Source organism: Oryctolagus cuniculus, chromosome 18, assembly GCF_051225735.1.
Source record: "Oryctolagus cuniculus isolate XC-2025 breed Fujian yellow rabbit chromosome 18, ASM5122573v1, whole genome shotgun sequence".
Classification (NCBI taxonomy): Eukaryota; Metazoa; Chordata; class Mammalia; order Lagomorpha; family Leporidae; genus Oryctolagus; species Oryctolagus cuniculus.
In genome coordinates, this window is record NC_142884.1 from 21008867 (window position 1) to 21031345 (window position 22479).

Genomic DNA, 22479 nt, shown 5'->3' on the forward strand with positions numbered 1-22479 from the left:
CGGAGTGCGCAGGCGCAGCGCACCGAGTGGACATTTTGGTCTTTGTCCGCGGGTCAGTACGGCCCTCGGGTCCACGTGGCGCGAAAGTAGGAGGTGGGCTCTGGGCCTCTTGGGTCGGTCGGGCCGGGGAGGTCGAAGGGGAGGATTCTGGATTTCCAGGGGCGCAGCGCGAGGTTGGGGAGTGGGTTTAAGAGCGCTTGGCCTGTGTGTGGGGCGGAGGTGGAGGCCTCCGAGGCGGGTTCGAGTGTGTGTGACCCTGAGTTTGACCGCAAAGTTTGACCTGTTGTTTGGAATTGTTGAGTAGATGTGAAACTGTGGGTGCGGGAGTGTGTGTGGTTGCGCCGAACGTGAAAATATGGAGTCTGGCGCTGAAGTGCGGCGTCGGAGCCGCGCTTCCCTTGTCGAAAGTGCTGATAATTATAACGGTGCCATTTTCCTGGAGCGTCTGGTTTACTTGAAAATTTGCAAGGGGAGGAGAAGGCTGGCCATGGATTATTTTTAAGGCGAATTTTTAGATAAAGGCTCATTTCTTTTTGCTTTGGGGAGAATACGAGTCTCCGTGATTTCTTTCTTAATCCTTTTTGGAAACAATATTTTCAAAGGAATTTTTTTGTTATGGGGTGCCTGCTTTTCAATGCCCCAGCTTCCCTAATCTACTTTAATAAGGTTTGCTAGGCAAAGCCTTAGACTAGCGACGTACTTTTTTTTTTTTTACATTTTTATATTACTTAGTGTTATACTTTAAAAAGCGTTGTCATTTAACGCTGGGAGCCCAGGGTTAGGGGAGGGATTCGGGGGTTCTAGGTTGCCACAAGTATCTTCATTTTTTGGAGAAAAATTACTTGTTGAGATATTTATCCACGAGTCTACACTAGATACTAGGTGATCTGACTCCTTAGTAGGTGGAGATGTTCGCAATTTACATGAGCTTTGTAATTGTAATGGAGAAGACCGAGTGCATCTCCTTGGACGCTTTTTCTAAAGACTTCCCTTGCCGTCCTCTTTTAAATAATAAAGCTTTAAATAATGAAAGAGTTAAAAAGACTAAAGGGTAGCAGAGTAAGATCTGCAAATCAATATCCTTATGGCTTCTGGCAGGTAAATAAGTAATTGGAGAAAGCCACTCTAATAGCGATAAAGAGATAAGGGAAATGTGCAAAACTTTGGGACTTTGTAAGTACTACTGCTTAGAGGCATGAGATTGGAACAACTGCATTACATTAGAGAGTGGAAACGTCAGTAAATTGGTTTAATACAATCCTCATAAAAGCATTGACAGGTTTTTTTTTTCTTTTGTAATTAGGTAAGTGGATTTTATACTTAATATAGAAAAGTAGCCAGGCAGCAATAGTTAGTAAAAGTAAGAAAAAGAAACTCAGTTGGAGTGTGGGGAGATGGGAGCCCAACAGTTCACACATTTCAGAGCCTCAGAACTTGGTATTAGGACTGGCATAAGAAAAGGTGCATGAAGGGTGATTTGGTGGCATCTGTGATAACTTTTGGACCCAGCTTGTTCACATCTGGAGGTTAATCTTAACAAATATACTGCCTTTGCAGGAAACTGAACAGGTACCAGGTTGCTTGTTGCAGCACTCTTTGGCCTAAGAAAAGATTAGAAACTAAGCCCATTTAGATTGGTTCTAAAAAGTGTGTGCAACAGTAATGCGCTCTACCAAAGGAGGAAGAGGAAGCTTTCTATAGTGGTGACGCTGACACCAAAAATGTATAATTAAATGGAAAAAGCAAGGTGCTGCACAGTGTAGGGTAATAAAAATTTATCGTTGTGTTTCTATTGAGAAACTCAGTGTAAGAAACTGGCTGTCTCTGTTGTGAGAGAGAGAGTACTGGAATACATAGGGCAAAGGCAAATACCTTTTTACTTAGCTTTAAAAATTTATTTGAACGGTCTAAAAACAAATAGAGATGGACAGACATTCTTAAGTTGTTTTTTAACTGGCTTACTCCCTGAATGCCCTGAAGCCTAGCTTGGAGCCCAAGAGCCTGAAACTTGAGTCAGACTCAAGTACTTGAGCCCTGTCCACGTGTCCTAGGGTATGTATCAGCTGGAGTCAGAAGCTGACTTTTTTCTTTTTTTAAGATTTTATTTGAGAGGTAGAGTTGCAGACAGTGAGAGGGAGAGACAGAAAGGGTCTTTGTTTTGTTGGTTCACTCCCCAAATGGCTGCAACAGCTGGAGCTGCATCAATCCAAAGCCAGGAGCCGGGTGCTTCCTCCCAGTCTCCCACGTGGGTGCAGAGGCCCAAGGACTGGGGCCATCTTCTACTGCCTTTCCCAGGCCACAGCAGAGAGCTGGAGCAGCTGGGACTCGAACCGCCCATATGGATGCCGGCGCCGCAAGCAGGGGATTAACCGACTGTGCCACGGCACCAGCCCCATCTGACTTGAACCCTGGCACCTGGGTATGGTTTGTGGGAGTTCAAGGAGCGTCTTAACTGAATACTTGGCCCTGATTTTTAAAATTAGTTCAAAGTGTCACTTTTTAAAAAAATTATTTATTTTTATTTGAAAGAGTTACAGAGGGCAAGAGAGAGGTAGTAGGTCTTCAGTCTGCTGGTTCGCTCACCAAATGGTCTCAGTCCCCTGGCTGGAGCTGGTAACTTTATTTGGGCCATCTTCTGCTGCTTTCCCCAGGCCATTAGCATGGAGCAGTATTGAAAGTGGAGGAGAGTAGCAGGGACCCCAATCGAGCCCATTTGGGATGTAGAATTGCGGGTGGCAGCTTTACTTGCTATACCACAACACCAGCCCCCTGGCTGTCTTTTCATTCCTTTTACATTTAGTAGATTGTTAACTCACATGTTAATTAAATGTCTTCTGAATTTTTCGTTTGTAAGCTTTTTTTTTCTTTTTGGGTGGATGTTTGTGTTATGGTTTTAGCCTGTGGACACTCTTCAAGTCAGCTGTTCTTATTTTGGCTTTACATTTATTGAAAGGTTTCTTGTACTGCAATCTCACCTTGTAGCTTCCCTCTCAGACCCGGAATTGATCCTGTCTCCCAGGAGCTCTGATTCTTTTTATTAAAGGATAGTAATAGAGACAAAGATCTAGAGGGTGCTTGTTCCTCTGGGGTAAGAGTGTTTCAATGCCATTTTAAATGGCAGAGCTAGAAAATTCATCTTTTGAAGTTATGAGCCTCCATTAATATTTCTAATCCAGCTTCAATTACACAGTATTTTTACTTAATTTCCTAGATCTTACTTTGTATTTTATAATAAAAATTTTGAAACAAGTTGGCATAAATAAATACCTTCTTGCTTAATCCTGTAATAAAAAGAGAATGATTTCAAACTAACAATACTGATACTATTAACCTTATCATGTCAAAATGTCTGTAACATTTAATAATACATGTAGCTATTTTGTTGTTAGTCTCATTAGGTTTATTTATTTTAATTTGTTTTCAAGCTAAGGAATGAATTTGATTACTCTAAAAACAAGTAGTCTGTTTTTATGATTCAACAAAAATATAGGAACCTCATCCTGCTTCTCTCCAATCAAATTCTTTGTCCCAAGTAAATTTTTTTTTTTTTGGACAGGCAGAGTGGACAGTGAGACAGAGAGAAAGGTCTTCCTTTTCCGTTGGTTCACCCCCCAATGGCCACTGCGGCCTGTGCACCATTCTGATCCGAAGCCAGGAGCCAGATGCTTCTGGTCTCCCATGTGGGTGCAGGGCCCAAGGACTTGGGCCATCCTCCACTGCACTCCCTGGCCACAGCAGAGAGCTGAACTGGAAGAGGAGGAACCGGGACAGAATCTGGTGACCCGACCAGGACTAGAACCCGGGGTGCCAGCGCTGCAGGCGGAGGATTAGCCTAGTGAGCCGTGGCGCCGGCCAGTAAATATGGTTTTAAGATTTATTTATTTGAAAGAGTTACACAGAGAGAGGAGAGGCAGAGAGAGAGAGAAATCTCATCTGCTGATTGGATCCCCAGATGGCCACAATGGCTGGAGCTGTGCCAGTCCGGAGCCAGGAGCTTCATCTTGATCTCCCGTGCGGGTGCAGGGGCCCAAGGACTTGGGCCATCTTCTATTGCTCTCCCAGGCCACAGTAGAGAGCTGGGTTGGAAGAGGAGCAGCGCCCATATGGGATGCTGGCGCTTCAGACCAGGGCATTAACCCACTGCGCCACAGTGCCGGCCCCAGTAGGTAGAATTTAAGTGCCCAAGCACTTGAACCATCTTCCACTACTTTTCCAGGCCCATAAGCAGGGAGCTAGATCAGGTAGAACAGCCAATGTTCCATCTGGTGCAGGCAGAGGCTCAATTCACTGTACAATGCCAGCCACTGCCACCTCCTTCTCCTCTTCCTCCTCCTTCTGATTTATTTATTTATTTATTTCAAAGGCAAAGTTACAGAGAGGCAGAGAAAGAGAGAGGTCTTTGGTCTGGTTCACTCCCCAAATGGCTGCAGTGGCTAGAGCTGGGCCAGTTGAAGCCAGGAGTTTCTTACAGGTCTTCCATGCAGGTGCAGGGACCCAAGGACTTGGGCCGTCTGCTGCTGCTGCTGCTTTCCCAAGCCACAGCAGAAAGCTGGATTGGAAGTAGAGCAGCCAGGACTTGAACTGGCACCCATATGGGATGCCAGCACGGCAGGCAGTGTCTTTATCTGCTATGGCACAGCGCTGGTCCCCCGGTTCTCAGTTTTAACACCATTAAAAGAGCTTGTTTTTTTTTTTATTTTTATTTTTTTTATTTTTATTTTTTGACAGGCAGAGTGGACAGTGAGAGAGAGAGACAGAGAGAAAGGTCTTCCTTTGCCGTTGGTTCACCCTCCAATGGCCGCCGCGGCCGGCGCGCTGTGGCTGGCGCACCGCGCTGATCCGATGGCAGGAGCCAGGAGCCAGGTGCTTTTCCTGGTCTCCCAAGGGGTGCAGGGCCCAAGCACCTGGGCCATCCTCCACTGCACTCCCGGGCCACAGCAGAGAGCTGGCCTGGAAGAGGGGCAACCGGGACAGAATCCGGCGCCCCGACCGGGACTAGAACCCGGTGTGCCGGCGCCGCTAGGCGGAGGATTAGCCTAGTGAGCTGCGGCGCCGGCCTTGTTTTTTGTTTTTTTAATTTTTTTTTACTTGACAGAGTTAGACAGTGAGAAAGACAGAGAGAAAGGTCTTCCTTCCGTTGGTCCACCCCCCCAAATGGCCGCTAGGGCCAGAGCTACGCCTATCAGGAGCCAGGTGCTTCCTCCTGGTCTCCCATGCAGGTGCAGGTGCCCAAGGACTGGGGCCATCCTCCACTGCCCTCCCGGGCCACAGCAGAGAGCTGGACTGGAAGAGGAGCAGCCAGGACTAGAACCTGGCTCCCATATGGGATGCTGGCGTTGCAGGCAGAGGATTAGCCAAGTGAGCCACAGTGCCAGCCCCCAAGAGCTTGGTATTTTAAAATGCACTTTTTGATAGCATGTAAATGCTCGTATGTATTTGTTCTGTTTTTGAACTTTATATTTTCGTCCATCTTTTTTAAGCCTGTGATCCTATTTATCTTAAGGTTTTATAATTGTGTTAATGTCTGCTGTAACTAGTCTATTGTTATTGCTTTATCTTTTTTAGAGTTTCCTGGATGTTCTTGCTTATTTTTATATGTAAAGTTTAGCATTAGCTTATTTAAGTTCCAGAAAGAAGGAGAAAACTTTTTAAAGAGATTTACTGGGGCTGGTGCTGTGGCACAGCAGGTTCAAGTCCCAGCTGCTCCACTTCTGATCCAGTTCTCTGCTATGGCCAGGGAATGCAGTGGAGGATGGCCCAACTCCTTGGGCCTCTGCACCCACGTGGGAGATCTGGAAGAAGCTCCTGGCTTTGGATCGGCCCAGCTCTGGCTGTTGGGGCCATTTGGGGAGTGAGCCAGCGGATGAAGATCTCTTTCTCTCTGCCTCTTCCTCTTTGTAGCTCTGCCTTTGAAATAAATAAAAACTCTTTTTTTTTTTTTTCTTTTGACAGGCAGAGTGGACAGTGAGAGAGAGACAGGGAGAAAGGTCTTCCTTTTTGCCGTTGGTTTACCCTCCAATGGCCACCGCAGCCAGCGCGCTGCGGCCGGCGCACCGTGCTGATCCAATGGCAGGAGCCAGGTACTTATCCTGGTCTCCCATGGGGTGCAGGGCCCAAGCACTTGGGCCATCCTCCGCTGCACTCCCTGGCCATAGCAGAGAGCTGGCCTGGAAGAGGGGCAACCGGGACTAGAACCCGGTGTGCCGGCGCCGCTAGGCGGAGGATTAGCCTGTTGAGCCACGGCGCCGGCTATAAAAACTCTTTTTCAAAAAAGATTTATTTATTTATTTTAAAGAATTACACAGAAACCTTCCATCTTGTTCACTCTCCAAAGGGCTGTAACAGCTGTGCCAGGCTGAACCCAGGAGCCTGGAATGCCATCCTGGTCTCCAGTGTGGGTGGCAGGGGCCCAGTTACTTGAGTTATCTTCCACTGCTTTTCCAGGCACGTTAGCAGGGAGCTGGATCAGAAGTGGAGCAGTCTGGAATCTTTGTACCTGTATGAGTTGCCAGTGTCACAGAAAGTGGCTTAACTGCTACAGCACAACGCTAGCCTTTAGGGAAGATTGCATAAAATTTATAAAAATAACAGGGTAAAGGAACACCTTTATGACATTAAATATTCCCACCCATGTATGTGATAAGTATTTACTCATTCTAACTTCCTTTTAGTTTCTCTCGAGTGTCTTAAAACGTCAGAGGTTTTAAACCCTGTTTGTTTACTAAGTTTATTTCTAAATGTTCTTGTCATTTTTTGATAGAAGAATATATGAAGCCTACTGATTTCTATGTTAATTTTTTCCTCTGCTTAACTTGCTGTGATATTTGTAATAACTAGTAAATAATTCTGAGGCAGGTGGCATCCTTCTTTTTATTTAGAATTCAATAGAAATACCTCCAGTGTTTTTATATTAGTTAAGATGCTGGCTTTTGTGGTCAGATATAGATTATGATTATTGATAGGCAGAGATATGTAGCTAGAGCTTGCCCAGACTGATTGGATCTCTGGGAATATAAAGTTTTATTTTTTTAAGATTTTATTTATTATTTGAAATGTAGAGTTACAGTGAGAGAGGGAGAGGCAGAGAGAATGTGATCTTCCATCTGCTGATTCCTTCCCCAGATGGCGGCAACAAGGACACGAACTGGTACCTGGCATCACATATGGCAGCTTTAACTGTTAGGCCACAGCACCAGCCCCTAAAGATTTATTTTTATTTGGAAGGCAGAGTTAGAGAGAGAGAGAGAAACAGAGGAAGAGAAAGAGAAATCTTCATCTACTGGTTCATTCTCATAATGGCCAGGACTGGGCCTGACCAAAGCTAGGGTTTCTCCCACATAGGCCCAGGGGCCCAAAGACCTGGGCCATGTTCTCCTACTTTCCCAGATACATTAGCAGAGAGCTGGATGGGAAGTGGAGCAGCTGGGACTTGAGCCAGCACCCATATGGGGTGCTGGCACTATAGACATTGGCTTTATGAGCTATGCTACTCTGCCATCCCCAGGAGTATAAATTTTTTTTTAAGACTGATTTATTTGGAAGGCAGAGTGACAGAGGCAGAGGGAGAGACAAAGAAAGGTCTTCCATCCACTGGTTCATTCCCCGAACGGCTGTAATGACCGGAGCTGGGCTAATCTGGAGCCAGGAGCCAGGAGAATCTTCTGGGTTTCCCACACAGGTGCTAGGGCCCAAGGACTTGGGCCATCTTCCATTGCTTTCCCAGGCCACAGCAGAGAGCTGCATCAGAAGTGTATCAGCTGTGTTTCAAACTGGTGCCTATATGGGATGCTGGCACTGCAGGTGCCGACTTTACCTGCTGCACCACAGCAGTGGCTCTGGGAGTATAGATTTTAAGCTGAGCCTAGTGCTGTGCCCTAGGTGCAACAGCCAGGAAAGATGTTAATTAAACAAAATACCTCTAAAGTCTATGGTACTGCAATCTTTATTAGAAGTTGTCATCTTTCGTTCATTTAATTATGTTGTGTTTCTGTTTTAATCTGCTTTGTGACAGTATTTTTCTGATGAATTTATTTAAAGAGTTTACATTAAACAGCAGAGGACTGCAGGGGTGAGCAGAAATCATAGACTTGAGAAGTACTTGGCAGTGGCATTCAGAGATGCCAAATTTAGCAACTTCTAAAAGCGAATTATGGGAAACCAGGCTGCTGAAAGAAGTGAGCCTGAACCAGGTTAGGGTCAGTGAGCCGTTGAAGGGGCGGAAGGCCTTTGCTGTAGCACTAGAGGATCCTAAGAGGCAAATTTGTTGGGAAATCAGGGAAATTATGCTACTCATTTTCACCGTTTTTGTTAAAGTGTCTTTATATGGACAAAGAAGTTATTTTATGTTACTCATGTCTGTGTGCTTTTCCTGGACAAGCAAGAGGGAAAAAGCTAGCATTCTGTGTGTGAAGCTTCGCGAGCCTCTCCGAGTGTTAGCTGATTTCCTTCCGCAGCCCTGTGCTTTCCGGTGCTTGGCCTTTGGCTTGTGCTTTCTCTATTAGAAACTGCTAAATTTGGCCTCTCTGGATCACACCCGCAGGTACTTTTTAAGATTGTGTTTTCTGCTTCCTCCTGTGGTCCTTTTCTCTTTAATCTAGGTTCTGCTTTTTGTTAATTCCTTCTTTTTTCTCATTTGATAAGGAAATACTAGCTACAGATTTCTGATCTCTTCAGGTTCTTAGACACCTTCCCAGTATTCCCAGTTCTTTTGAGGCTTTTCAGCTTCCTGTTGCGGCCTCCTATTCAGGAATCTGTGTCAGATGGAGGTTGGAGTTTTTTCTGGTTTTGTTGTGTGTTATTAGACTCAGTTAACAGCAGTCTCACTGAGAATGGGTCCCCTATTTAGCGATGGCTGTTTACTAATTATTTCTGAGATCTGTTACCTCAAGGACTTCTCTGACTTGCTCTTTCTACCACGCTGTTGTGGGTGTTCTGGGCCACTCTTGCATGTAATTTAGAGCTAACATATTTCTCTACCAGCTTGACTAAACATACAGTGAATGGATTAGCTAGTTCTTCTGCCATTGGTTTTGATACCCCCCCCCCCCCAAGATTTGTTTATTAATTTATTTGAAAGGGTAGGTGATAGAAAGAGGGAGAGACAAAGAGAGATCTTCTGTCTGCTGGCTCACTCCCAAAATGCCTGGAACTCCATCCAGGTATCCCATGTGGGTGGCAAGAACCCAAGAATTTGGACCATTGTCTCCTGCTTCCCAGACACCTTAGTGGGTAGCTGGATTGGAATTGGAGTAGCCAAGTCTCAAACCACTCCAAAATGGGATGCTTGTGTCCTAACTGGCGACTTCATCCCTGTACCTAATATCTGTCCCAACTTTTGACTTTATCCCTGAATACAGTCAGAACAGCTTCCTGGATATTGTACCCATGTAGCTTAGTTCTGATGTGTGTATTGAATGCATCCAGGATTAAGAGCCATAATTAAAACCCATTCAGGAACCTGTTCATAAATGTGGTGCCAGAGAACAATAACAACCAGTCATGCAAGGAGTGAAAGGTTTTCCTGTGTAAGTAAAATTAAATTCTGCAAGTTTTTTCTTCCTCTCAGTTTCTGGATGTCTGGAGACTTTAATTACAGATTTTTGTTCAATTCATTAGGCAAACACCCAGAGAGACAGTTTTCCTCCACTGGCCTACTCCTCAAATGCCTACAACAGCTAAGGCTGGACTGGGCTGAACCTGGGAGCTAAGAACTCAGTCTAGACCTTCCACATGGGTGACAGGGACCTAACCACCTTATAGCCATCTCAGCCAGCATCTTAACCACTGTGCCAGATGCCTGCCCTCTTTAAATGGTTTACTGAGTATAGTTTTGAAATTCAGGATTCAGAGAGTCCTGGTACCCCAGCTCACATGATTGTGTGTGCTCTAGGCTCTAAGGCAGAAGGTCATTACTCTGTTTTGTTTTACAGGGCCGCTTCCTTGTGCAATCCTGGTCAGAGGGCTTGGAGGCCCCAGGGCTCAGCCTGAGTTCTACGATGGTACTTTGGCACCAGCATTAATGTTGTAGTACTGTGTCATACTACCTCAGTAGAGGTTGTAACGTGACCAGATTGTACATGAAAGAAAGAAGTGGAAAGCACGTGTGTCCAGGTAAGTGAATGACAATGAGGCAGATCCAACTGTTCAGTCAACATTGATACCTCTGAAGTGCTTTGAAAGATATTTCTTTAGAACTCTTTGAGTATCACTTGATATAAATTTCTGACACCTGAGTGACACATCATTATTTTTTCAGTTTCAGTATTCTACTTTTTTATTCATTTATTTTTATTTGAAAGGCAGAGAGAGAGAGATCTTCTATCTATTGGTTCTCTCCCCAAATGCCCACAATAGGTGGGGCTGGGCCAGGCCAAAGCCAGGTTGTTTTTTTTTTTTTTTTTTTTGACAGGCAGAGTTAGTGAGAGAGAGAGAGACAGAAAGTGAGGGAAAGAGTTTGAGAGAAAGGTCTTCCTTCCGTTGGTTCACCCCTAAATGGCCGCTACGGCCGATGCTGCGCTGATCTGAAGCCAGGAGCCAGGTACTTCCTCGCGAACTCCCATGCGCAGGCAGGGCCCAAGCACTTGCACCATCCTCTACTGCCCTCCTGGGCCACAGCAGAGAGCTGGACTGGAAGAGGGGCAACCAGGACTAGAACCTGGTGTGCCGGCGCCGCAGGCAGAGGATTAGCCAAGTGAGCCATGGCGCCAGCCACTTGTGTAACATTTTTACTTCATTTCATATTGCCTCTGTTAGGATTCTCTTTTAGTCATATCCAGTTTCCTGTCCACCTTTTCATATGTATGTCTTCATACATTGTCCTTGTGTTGTTGTTTTTTTTTTTTTTTTTTAAGATTTATTTATTTATTTGAAAGTCAGAGTTACAGAGAGAGAGAGAGAGAGAGAGACAGACCCAGAGGAAACTCCTGGCTCCTGACTTCGGATCGGTGCAGCTCTAGCTGTTGGGGCCAACTGAGGAGTGAACCAGCAGATGTAAGACCTCTCTTTGAGGCTGGCGCCGCGGCTCACTAGGCTAATCCTCCGCCTTGCGGGGCCGGCACACTGGGTTCTAGTCCCGGTCGGGGCACCGGATTCTGTCCCGGTTGCCCCTCTTCCAGGCCAGCTCTCTGCTGTGGCCAGGGAGTGCAGTGGAGGATGACCCAGGTGCTTGGGCCCTGCACCCCTTGGGAGACCAGGAAAAGCACCTGGCTCCTGGCTCCTGCCATCAGATCAGCGCGGTGCGCTGGCTGCAGCGCGCTGGCCGCGGCGGCCATTGGAGGGTGAACCAACGGCAAAGGAAGACCTTTCTCTCTGTCTCTCTCTCTCACTGTCCACTCTGCCTGTCCAAAAAAAAAAAAAAAAAAAAAGACCTCTCTTTGTGATTCTGACTTTCAAATAAATAAAATCAATCTTTTTTTTTTTTTTTTTTTTTTTTGACAGGCAGAGTGGACAGTGAGAGAGAGAGAGACAGAGAGAAAGGTCTTCCTTTTGCCGTTGGTTCACCCTCCAATGGCTGCCGCGGCCGGCGCGCTGCAGCCGGCGCACCACGCTGATCCGATGGCAGGAGCCAGGTGCTTCTCCTGGTCTCCCATGGGGTGCAGGGCCCAAGCACTTGGGCCATCCTCCACTGCACTCCCTGGCCACAGCAGAGAGCTGGCCTGGAAGAGGGGCAACCGGGACAGAATCCGGCGCCCTGACCGGGACTAGAATCCGGTGTGCTGGCGCCGCAAGGCGGAGGATTAGCCAAATCAATCCTTTTAAAAAAAAAAAACTCTCCCTTCTGAGAATCTGTGTTGCAGTTGGGGAAGACAGATTATGAGTAATTAAGTGCAAAAGCATTCCATCATATGGTGACAGTTGTTATGCAAAAAGATACAACAAGGAAAACTCACAGAGGGGGCCAGTTGGGAGTGTAATTTTAAATAAGTTGGCCAGAGAAAGGCCTATCAGTGACTTTTTTTTTTAAAGATTTATTTATTTATTTACTTACTTACTTACTTGAAAGGCAAAGTTACAGAGAGACGTAGAGCCAGAGAGAGAGAGAGATCCTCCATCCATTGGTTCACTTCCCAAATGACCCCAACGGCCAGAGCTGAGCTGATCCAGCCAGGAGTGTCTTCCGTGTCTCCAGGCAGGTGCAGGGGCCCAAGGACTTGGGCCATCTTCTACTGCTTTCCCAAGCCATAGCAGAGAGCTGGGTCAGAAGTGCAGCAGCCGGGACTAGAACCGGTGCCCACATAGCACGCCTGCACTGCAGGCTGGGGCTTTAACCTGCTGCACCACAGCGCCGGCCCCAAGTGACTTATGAAAAGATCTAAAGAGTGACAGTGAGACATGTTATTTGGTGGAAGAACGTTGAGCCAGAAGGAACAGAAAACTCATTAAGTGCCATAAGGAAGTAGCTTATTGTCATATTCAAGGAATAGTGATCAGGGCAGTGGGCTGGAGCAGAGTATGTGAAAGGGAATAGGAGTAGATTTGGTAACAAGCCAAATCCCAGGCTGTGACCTTTATTCTGAGTGGTTTGGGAGACCAGTAATAATTGAGAAGAGTAATAAGATCAGAATTACATTATGAAAGGAATAATTGGTGTGTTATATAGAGAATAAAGTAGATAGGGGAACGTGGCTTAGAGAAACCATTGTAGGAATCCAGGTGAGAATGTGGTGGTAGTTTAATGACAAGAAGGATTTTGATTTTTTTGTTTTTGTTTTTCAAAGATAAATTTATCTGAAAGGCAAGATTCCTAAGAGAAGTGGGATTGGGGTAGAATCGAGATATCTTCTATCCACTGGTTTACTCCCCACATGGCTGTAGAAACCAGGAACCTAAAATTCTATCCATGTCTTCCAGGTGAGTGGCAGGGGCCCCAGTACTAGGGTCATCATTTACTTCTTTACCAGGCCCATCAGCAGGGAGCCGGAACAGAGTGGAATAGCCTGGTCTTGAACCTGTGCTCGTATGGATGCCAGCATCAAAGGTGGTGGTTTAACCTGGTGTACCACAACCGTGGCCCCATAGAGTGCAGTGCTTGAGATAGTTTAAAGGGGCCAGCGCCACGGCTCACTAGGCTAATCCTCTGCCTGTGGCGCCAGCACCCCGGGTTCTAGTCCCGGTTGCTGCTCCTCCAGTCCAGCTCTCTGCTGTGGCCCAGGAAGGCAGTGGAGGATGGCCCAAGTGCTTGGGCCCTGCACCCACATGGGAGGCCAGGAGGAAGCACCTGGCTCCTGGCTTCGGATCTGCGCAGCGCGCCTGCTGCAGTGCACCGGCCATAGCAGCCACTTGAGGGGTGAACCAGCGGAAAAAGGAAGACCTTTCTCTCTCTCTCACTGTCTAACTCTGCCTGTCCAAAAAAAAAAAGAGAGAGAGATAGTTTAAAGGGTAGATTGTTATAGATTATAAGAGGAAAACTGACTGGAGTTGATGATTCCTATTTACTGAAGTAGAAAACTATTGGAATGTTGAGAGTTCAGGAGTTTTTTTTTGGACTTGTTTTTAGTGGCATCCCTGTTGATCATCTTCTGTTCATATTCAAGTAGACATGGAAAACTATGACCTCATCTGTCCATCTATACTAATAGGCTACTTTATTCAAGGATGGTGTCTTTGGGCCCAGTGCTGTGGCACAGTGGGTTAAAGCCACAGCCTGAGGTGCCGGCATCCCACATCGAGTCCCTGTCAGGCTCCCTGCTAGTGTGCCTGGGAGGGCAGCAAAGGATGGCCTGGGTTCTTGGGTTTCTGTGGGAGACCCAGAGGAGGCTCCTGGCTGCTGGCTTCAACCTGGCAGAGCTCTGGTAGTGGTAGCTATTTGGGGAGTGAACCAGCAGATGGAAGATATCTTTCTCTGTCTCTCCTTTGTCTGTAACTCGGCCTGATTTAAAAAAAAAGAAAAAGGATGTTATCTGCATTTCTTTGCTTCAGTCTATGATTCCCTGTCATTCAGAAATGCCAGTGGGTCCAGTAAGTCTCCTTTCAACCAGGCTGCATTCCTGGATTCTGTTGTCATAAACAAGGAGCTGCACTTTGGCTCTTTACACTGAGCCTTATGATTTTGGGGGGGCACCACATGTGAGGACTTTTCCTTAGAATGTCAGTAGCAGCTATCTGCTCACAGCCTTCCTCATGTGACACTAGAATTATAAGTACTTCTTGCTATTATTATTATCAGGAAGACATGAGGAATGTGATATACCAAAGTATAATTCATAGGTTATATATTTAATACACTTGGCAGACTTCAGGGCCTGTGGACTCACTTAACTTCTATTTAAAATGCCCTTATGGCGAGCGCTGTGGCTCAATAGGCTAATCCTCTGCCTGCGGTGCCAGCACACCGGGTTCTAGTCCCGGTCAGGGCGCTGGATTCTGTTCTGGTTGCTCCTCTTCCAGGTCAGCTCTCTGCTGTGGCCCAGAAAGGCAGTGGAGGATGGCCCAAGTCCTTGGGCCCTGCACCCCATGGGAGACCAGGAGAAGCACCTGGCTCCTGTCTTCGGATCAGTGTGGTGCGCCGGCCGCAGTGGCCATTGGGGGTGAACCAACGGAAAAAAGGAAGACCTTTCTCTCTGTCTCTCTCACTGTCCACTCTGCCTGTCAAAAAAAGAAAAAAAATTAAAATGCCCTTCCTTTGCTGCCCTGTGGCCTAGTAGATAAAATGCCTTTTTAAGAGGCTTTTTTTTTTTTTTAAAGACTTATTTATTTGAAAGGCAGAGTTGGAGAGAGAGAGAGAAGTCTTCCATCTGCTGGTTCACTCCCCAGGTGGCTGCAACAGCTGGAGCTGGGCTGATCCAAAGCCAGAATCCAGGAGCTTCTTCTGGGTCTCCCACGTGGGTGCAGAGGTCTAAGGACTTGGGCCATCTTCTACTGCTTTCCCAGGCCATAGCAGGAAGCTGGATTGGAAGTGGAACAGCCGGGACTCGGCTGCCCATATGGGATGCCGATGCTGCAGGCTGGGGCTTTATCTGCCACATCACAGAACCGGCCCCACTTAAGACTTTTTAACAAATCGTCTCCTTTCTTGTTTTTCTCTTGTCCACTAGATTGTAAATTTGATGAGGGCAAGGAATTGTCAGTTTTGTCCAGTGCTATCAATCCGTAGAGCCTAGAAATGCACACATAGTAAAAAGACAAAAAATACTCATTTAATGAATAATGAGAAATATTTGAATATATGTTCTCAAATTTTTTGGTCTCTTGAACTTTTTTTTTTTTTTTTTAAGATTTATCTTTTTATTTGAAAGGCAGAGAGATAGAGTGAGATCTTCCATCTGCAGTTCATTCCCCAGATGGCCACAAGGCTGGATTTGGGCCTGAAGCCAGGAACCAGAAGCTTCTTCTGGGTCTCCCACATAGGAGCAGGGGCCCAAGAACTTTGCACTGCTTTTGCCATCCTGGCTGGGAGGATGCAAATGCAGCATTTCTTTTTATTGTTTTTTTGTTCAGCTCCTATCCTTAATTCCTTTTCCTGAGATACTTGATTCCTTTCATTTCTTGAGTCTTTCTCATTTTGTGACAGAAAACAGATTTGCTTGACATTGGCATTGCTTGCTATAATACCTTTACATGAACTTTCTCAGATACTACTCTGCTATGCATTGAAAAGCTTCCATATGTTTTTCATTATTGAAAATTTTGTTAATGTCTGTTGTATGCCAAGCTCCCCAGATATTGTTTTTTTGTAAGTTTATCTCATTTCCTTTTTTTCATGTCATTTTAATGTGGTTTGGGAGAAAGCAGTTGTTGGTTAATCTTTTCCCTTTCTTAAGCATCCAGGTAGACTTTCTCATTTTTATGTGGTCATCCTTTTTATCCTATTTGGTAATTTTTCTTTGTCACGCAGTTTGTTAAGTTCAGAATTGGAAAAGATTTTTCTCAAGAGTCAAGTAAGCTTTGTGACCCTGTGAATGTTAATTTTTCACCTAGTATCCTCCATAGGGATTCCCTTCCCCAAATCTATTTTATTTTAAGTTATTCACTTATTTGAGAGACACAGAAGACTGACTATCCACTGATTTATTTTAGTTTTTAAAAATGATTTATTTATTTGAAAAAGTTTCAGAAAGAGAAGGCAAGACAGAGAAATCTTTCATCCACTGGTTCACTCCCCAAGTGGCTGCGATGACTGGGGCTGGGCCAGGCTGGAGCAAGGACCTTCTTTGGGGTCTTCCCATGTCGGTGGCAGGGGCTCAGGGATTTGGGCTATCTTCTGCTGCTTTCCCAGGCACATTAGCAGGGAGCTGGATTGGAAGTGGAGCAGCTTGGACTTGAACTGGCACTCATGTGGGATGCTGGCATTGCAGCGGCTAAACCCACTGTGCCACAACACCAGCCCCCGCTGGTTTACTTTCAGATGCCCACCATGGCTGAGGCTGGACTGACGCTGAAGTCAGAAGCCAGAACTCAGTCTAGGTCTCCCATGTGGCGGCAAAACCCAACTGCTTGGGCCATCACTGCTGCCTCTCTTCAAGGTCTGCATTAGCAGAAAGCTGGAGTCTGGAGTCAGAAGTAGGTATGAAAAGGCATTCTGATTCAGGACATAGGTATCTCAGTTGTCAACCACTAGCCTAAATGCCTGCCCTCCTTCCCAAAATGTAGTTGAAGACATTAGTCATACGGATTATTTCATACTGATAGGCTGCCAGAATTAATCCTCTCAATGCACAAATAACAGTAGTATTTATTGAGTGCTTACCATGTGCCAAACATGATTCTGAGCACTTTTTGCCTTAAGTTTTTTTTTTTTTTTTTTTAAAGATTTATTTATTTGAAAGGTAGAGTTGCAGAGGCAGAGAGAGAGGTCTCGAGGACTTGGACCATCCTCTGCTGCTTTCCCAGCCCATAGCAGAGAGCTGGATCAGAAGTGGAACAGCCGAGACTTGACTGGCGCCATATGGGATCCAGCACTACAAGCTGCGGCTTTACCCTCAATGTCACAGTGCCAGCCCCTTTTTGTTTATTTGAAAGGTGGAGTTACAGAGGCAGAGGTAGAGAAAGGGAGGTCTTCCACCCACTAGTTCACTCCCCAAATGGCCGCAATGGCTGGAGCTGGGCTGAACTGAAGCCAGGTTCCTGGAGCTTCTTCTGGGTCTCGTACATGGGGCAGGGACCCAAGGACTTGGGCCATCTTCTACTGCTTTTCCAGGCCATAGCAGAGAGCTGGATTAGAAGTAGAGCAGCCAGGACCTCAACTGGCACCCACATGGGATGCTGGCACTACAGGCAGCAACTTTACCCATTACACCACATCACTGGTCTTTGGCCTTAACTTTTTTTAAAAAAAAATTTGTTTGTTTGTTTGTTTTTGAAAGATTTATTTATTTATTTGAAAGTCAGAGTTACACACAGAGAGGAGAGGCAGAGAGAGAGAGAGAGGACTTCTATCCGAAGGTTCACTCTCCAGATTGCCGCAACGGCCAGAACTGTGCCGATCGGAAGCCAGGAGCTTCTTCCAGGTCTCCCACGTAGGTACGGGAGCCCAAGGACCTGGACCACTGCTTTCCCAGGCCATAGCAGAGAGCTGGATCAGAAGTGGAGTGGGCAGGTCTCAAACCGGCACCCATATGGGATGCTGGCGCTTCAGGCCAGGGCGTTAACCTGCTGCACCACGGTGCCAGCCCCTGCTTATTTATTTGAAAGTCAGAGTTACAAAGAGGCAGAGAGAGAGAGGTCTTCCATCCACTGGTTCATTCCCCAGTTGGCTGCAACAGCTGGAGCTGTGCCAATGCGAAACCAGGAGCCAAGAGTTTCCTCCGGGTCTCCCATGAGGGTGCAGGGGCCCAAAGAGTTGGGCCATCTTCTACTGCTTTCCCAGGCCACAGCAGAGAGCTGGATCGGAAGTGGAACAGCCAAAACTTGAACTGACGCCCATATGGGATGCCAGCACTGCAGGCAATGGCTTTACCCGCCATGCCACTGTGCCGGCCCCAACTGTTATCTTCTTTTAAAATGATTGTGTGTATTCCATTTTAAGTGAAGCCTAAGATGATGATGAGCAGACAACAATATTTGGGGCAACAATATTTGGAAGGCAAGTGCATTCATCTCTAGTAAACTACAGACTGAGGAAAAAAAGTTAATATAAGAGAACTGAGAAGTCATTCCTCTGATCTCAACTTTATTTCTTTTAAGGCAATATCTTTTTGAAGTTTTGAGTTTGAAGCACAATTTAGACTTAATCATAAGGGAAGTTGTATACAAAAGACTTAACGACTTAGTTTAGAAATCCTCTAACATTGCTTACTCATTTATGGTAAAACTCCCTTTAAATGTAAATTAGGGACCAGTGGGTATGGCCACTGTCTGTGGCACTGACATCCCACGTGGGTGCTAGTTCAGATCCTGGCTGCCCCACTTCTGATCCAGCTCTCTGCTAATGCTCCTGGGAAAGCAGCAGAGGATGGCCCAAGTCCTTGGGCCCCTGCACCCATGGTGGGTACCTGCATGGGGCTCCTGGCTCCTGGCTTCAGTCTGGCACAGTCATGGCTGTTAGGACCATTTAGGGAGTGTACCAGCAGATGGAAGATCTCTCCTACTCAGCATTTCAAATAAAGAAAAGAAAAGGAAAATTTTTTTTAATATATTAATGTAGAAATGCCTTCAGTTGAGAGTTATGCCCCATCTGATCCCAGAGTATTCACTGGAGAAAAATTATATAAATTTACTGAATGTAGGGAAACCTGTTCCTTACATGTTATCTCATTTAATGTAAAAAGCATCAGAAGAAATTCGGTGCTTCTAAGGAATATTGAGAAGTGTTTAACTGGATTAAAAATCTCATTAAACAGAAAATTCATGCTGGGTAGTAACCACTGATTATCACGAAACTTCATTGAATATTAGCAAATTTTTGAATGTACTGAGAATGATAAAATTTTCTCAAACTTTTCTTACTTTGCGTTTAAAAGGTCATATCCATGGAGGAGACTTATATTTATAAGAAATGTGGAAATATCTTCAGCTGAAAGTAGATCTTCGTTCATCAAAAAATTATTACTGGAGAGAAACCTTGTGAATGTGGGAAAGCTTCTATTCAGATGTCACGCAGCAGTCAGCAGAGAATTTATAGTGGGGAAAACCCCTTTTCCTGTAAGGTATGTGGGAAAGGCTTCAGCCACAAATCAAATCTCACTGAGCATGAACATTTTCATACTAGAGAGAAGCCTTTTGAGTGTAATGAATGTGGGAAAGCCTTTAGCCAAAAGCAGTATGTCATTAAACATCAAAACACCCATACTGGAGAGAAGCTTTTTGAATGTAATGATTGTGGGAAATCCTTTAGCCAGAAGGAAAACCTGCTTACCCATCAGAAAATTCACACTGGAGAGAAACCTTTTGAGTGTAAAGATTGTGGGAAAGCTTTTATTCAGAAGTCCAACCTCATCAGACACCAGAGAACTCACACGGGAGAAAAGCCCTTTGTATGTAAGGAGTGTGGGAAAACCTTTAGTGGCAAATCAAACCTTACTGAGCATGAGAAAATTCATATTGGAGAGAAACCCTTTAAATGTAATGAATGTGGAACAGCTTTTGGCCAGAAGAAGTACCTCATAAAACATCAGAACATTCACACTGGAGAAAAACCCTATGAATGTAATGAATGTGGAAAAGCCTTCTCTCAACGAACGTCACTGATTGTGCATGTGAGAATTCATTCAGGTGATAAGCCTTATGAATGCAATGTTTGTGGAAAAGCCTTCTCTCAGAGTTCATCTCTTACTGTACATGTGAGAAGCCACACCGGTGAGAAACCCTATGGCTGCAATGAATGTGGGAAAGCTTTCTCTCAGTTCTCAACCCTTGCTCTGCATTTGAGAATCCACACAGGTAAGAAGCCTTATCAGTGTAGTGAGTGTGGGAAGGCTTTCAGCCAGAAGTCACACCACATTCGACACCAGAAAATTCATACTCATTAAAAACCCTGTAAATATTTTGAAAATTCACCAGGAATTTGAAATACAAATGAAATAAACTTTAACAAATACTGAAAACTTAGGGGACACCAGCAAGTTCATGCTGAAGAAAAGGACAGTTGTATGATAAAAAGCCTGTATCCAACAACAAAAAAACTACAGCAAACAGCAAAGGTAATGCTGAAATTTTAGACACATTTCCACTAAAATTGGGAGCAGAAAACAGATGCCTATTACTATTATCAGCATAGATCTGGAGATCTTCACCAGCATAAGAAAATTAAGTTGTAAGAATTGGAAAGGAAGAGACAAAAGTAGATATGATCACCTACAAATAATATAAAACTTGTGGAATTGATTCAGCAGAACAGAAGGAATCTTCCAGAGAGACCTATGCATGTGTTAGAATTTGGGATATGACAGAAATGGCATCAGTGGGTAAAGAAATGAGATGATTTTGGAAACTGTTTGGAGATAACTTGTTCTCCAAAAGGAAAAAATAACAGAACTATACACAAAAGTAAAATCTACAAGGATTGAAAACAGGAATATCTCAAAAGATGTGGTAAAATAGTTGTGACATTAAGAGTAGGGAAACATTGCTTATAACATTCAAAAACACTTAGCAATTCTACCTGTATGTATGCAAAGAAAATATGCGCCAGAATATTTACTATGGCTTGATTTATCGCAGCCAAAAATTGGAAATAACTTAAATGCTTTTTGGGAATAGAAAAGAAGATTCTTGGAATGGAATACTGTACATATATTTGTAAAAATGGAGCAAATGAGATTAACATGCATTAACAGGAATATTCCAGAAATTGAGGGGAAAATCAAGTTGCAGAGTGATGCATATAGTACAATGAGTTTGTAAATTTGAATTAAAACTCTTAACAAAACAGTACTTAACATTGGTAATAGATATATATGTATATATACACACATACACACACGTGCACACACATATGTATGTAAATGTTTTTGAAATTAATTGGAAGGATACAGACCTGACATTGGTCGTCTGTGAAGAGTGGAGAGGGTAGGGCATGAATGTGGGAGGTGGGTGGTTAAAGGGGACTTTGGCTTTTTATAGAAGCATCTCCTAAAGATTTGCAAGTAAGTATGAAAATAGTGGCTACTTCTGGAGTGTGGTATATGGATATCTTGTCTTATTTTTTGTACTTTTCTGTATTTTTTAAATTTCAAAATTAATAAGAATGGGGGTGAGGATGGGAACACTGTACCTGTAGAAATCATGTTATAATGAATTAATTCCCAAATACTAAACTTTTTATAGAATATATTTCTAAAATTTTATCAACGATGTGTGAATCGACTTGCTCTCTATGTAATATGAAATTATCTATTTTATTAAAATTAAAAATGACAGCATACTCCAAATCTGTTTTATTTTAAAATGTTATGTATACTATAGTCTGTGTCTTTGCATTCCTAACATTTGTGACACATCATTTGGGCTTAGACATTTTTATGAATAACAACAAAGATTTATTGATTGATCAGAAAGGCAGAGAGACAAAAATTTGTCTGCTGGTTCACACCCCCAAATGGCCACAGCAGCCAGGTGTGGGGCAGCCCAAAGCCAGGACGCAGGAACATGGCAGGAGCCCAAGTACTTGGCCTGTCTTCTGCTGCCTTCCCAGGACTATTAGCAGGAAGCTGGGTTGGATGAGGATCACAAGTAGTGGCTTAACCACTGTACTAAAATGCTGGTTCCAAGAGTAATTTTTATTGAACATTTGTTAAGTGACTCCTCTGTTATATCAGTTCTGCTTTCAAGCCCATCCTAACATTTTTTAAACTGTAGCTCTTGTATTTTTCATTGTTAAGGGTTTTCATATTCAAAGTCTATAATTCCATCTATTCAAGTGTGTTCATGTTTACTTAATGTAGCATAGTGTTAATCTCAAAAAGTCTTTAGTTGACATTTAAAAATCTAGGTACTCTTAACTTTGACATCTGTTGATCTTATTTTCCCATGATAATGGGTCACATTTTTCTAGTTCTTTGTTTATCGAATAATTTTGGATTTTATCCTGGAGATTAAATTTGTTTGAGGGATAGAAAGATACTACAGATGCCTGCAATGGTAGGCTTATGGGCTGGAGCTGGAGTCAGAAGCCATAGACCTAGATTTATTTGAAAACATTACAGAGAGAAGGAAAGACATAGCTTCCATCTGCTGGTTGACTCAAATGGCTGCAATGGCCAGAGCTGGACAGGGTGGAAGCCAGGAACTCCACCTGGGTCTCCTGTGTGGGTGGCAAGGGCCCAAGCACTTGGGTCATCTTTTGCTGGTTTTCCCGGATGCGTTAGCGGGGAACTGGATTGGAAGTGGAGCAGCTGGCACTCAAACTGGCAATATCAGTGGCATAGGCAGCCTAGCCTGTGCCACAGTGCTGGCCCCAGAAGTTGAGGCCTCAACCCAGGTCTCCCATGTCCATGGCAGGAACTCAATCACTTGAGCCTCACAGGATCTACAGTACAGTAGCAGGAAGCTGGAGTTAGGAGCCAGAATTGGAAATTAAACCAGACACTACAACATGAGATGTGG

At 44.6% G+C, this 22479-nt stretch overlaps 1 protein-coding gene across 3 annotated transcripts; it reads left to right on the plus strand.

Moving 5' to 3' along the window:
- Nucleotide 1: 1 nt before the first annotated feature.
- Nucleotides 2-21298, plus strand: ZNF146 (zinc finger protein 146). 3 transcript variants are annotated; one of them, XM_070062487.2, is made up of 4 exons: nt 38-93; nt 2296-2419; nt 9930-10110; nt 18897-21298. In XM_070062487.2, the coding sequence occupies exon 4, from the start codon at nt 19026-19028 to the stop codon at nt 19902-19904; it is 879 nt and encodes a 292-aa protein (XP_069918588.1). In that variant the 5' UTR covers nt 38-93; nt 2296-2419; nt 9930-10110; nt 18897-19025; the 3' UTR covers nt 19905-21298. The 3 variants fall into 3 exon arrangements, with proteins under 3 accessions (XP_008247786.1, XP_069918588.1, XP_008247785.1); XM_008249564.5 differs by lacking the exon at nt 2296-2419 and having other exon boundaries at nt 2-52; XM_008249563.5 differs by lacking the exon at nt 2296-2419.
- The last annotated feature ends 1181 nt before the right edge of the window (nt 21299-22479 follow it).

Coding starts and splice junctions, on each gene's coding strand:
- ZNF146 (XM_008249564.5), top strand. CDS start 19,026: ATGTCACGCAGCAGTCAGCAGAGAATTTATAGTGGGGAAAACCCCTTT.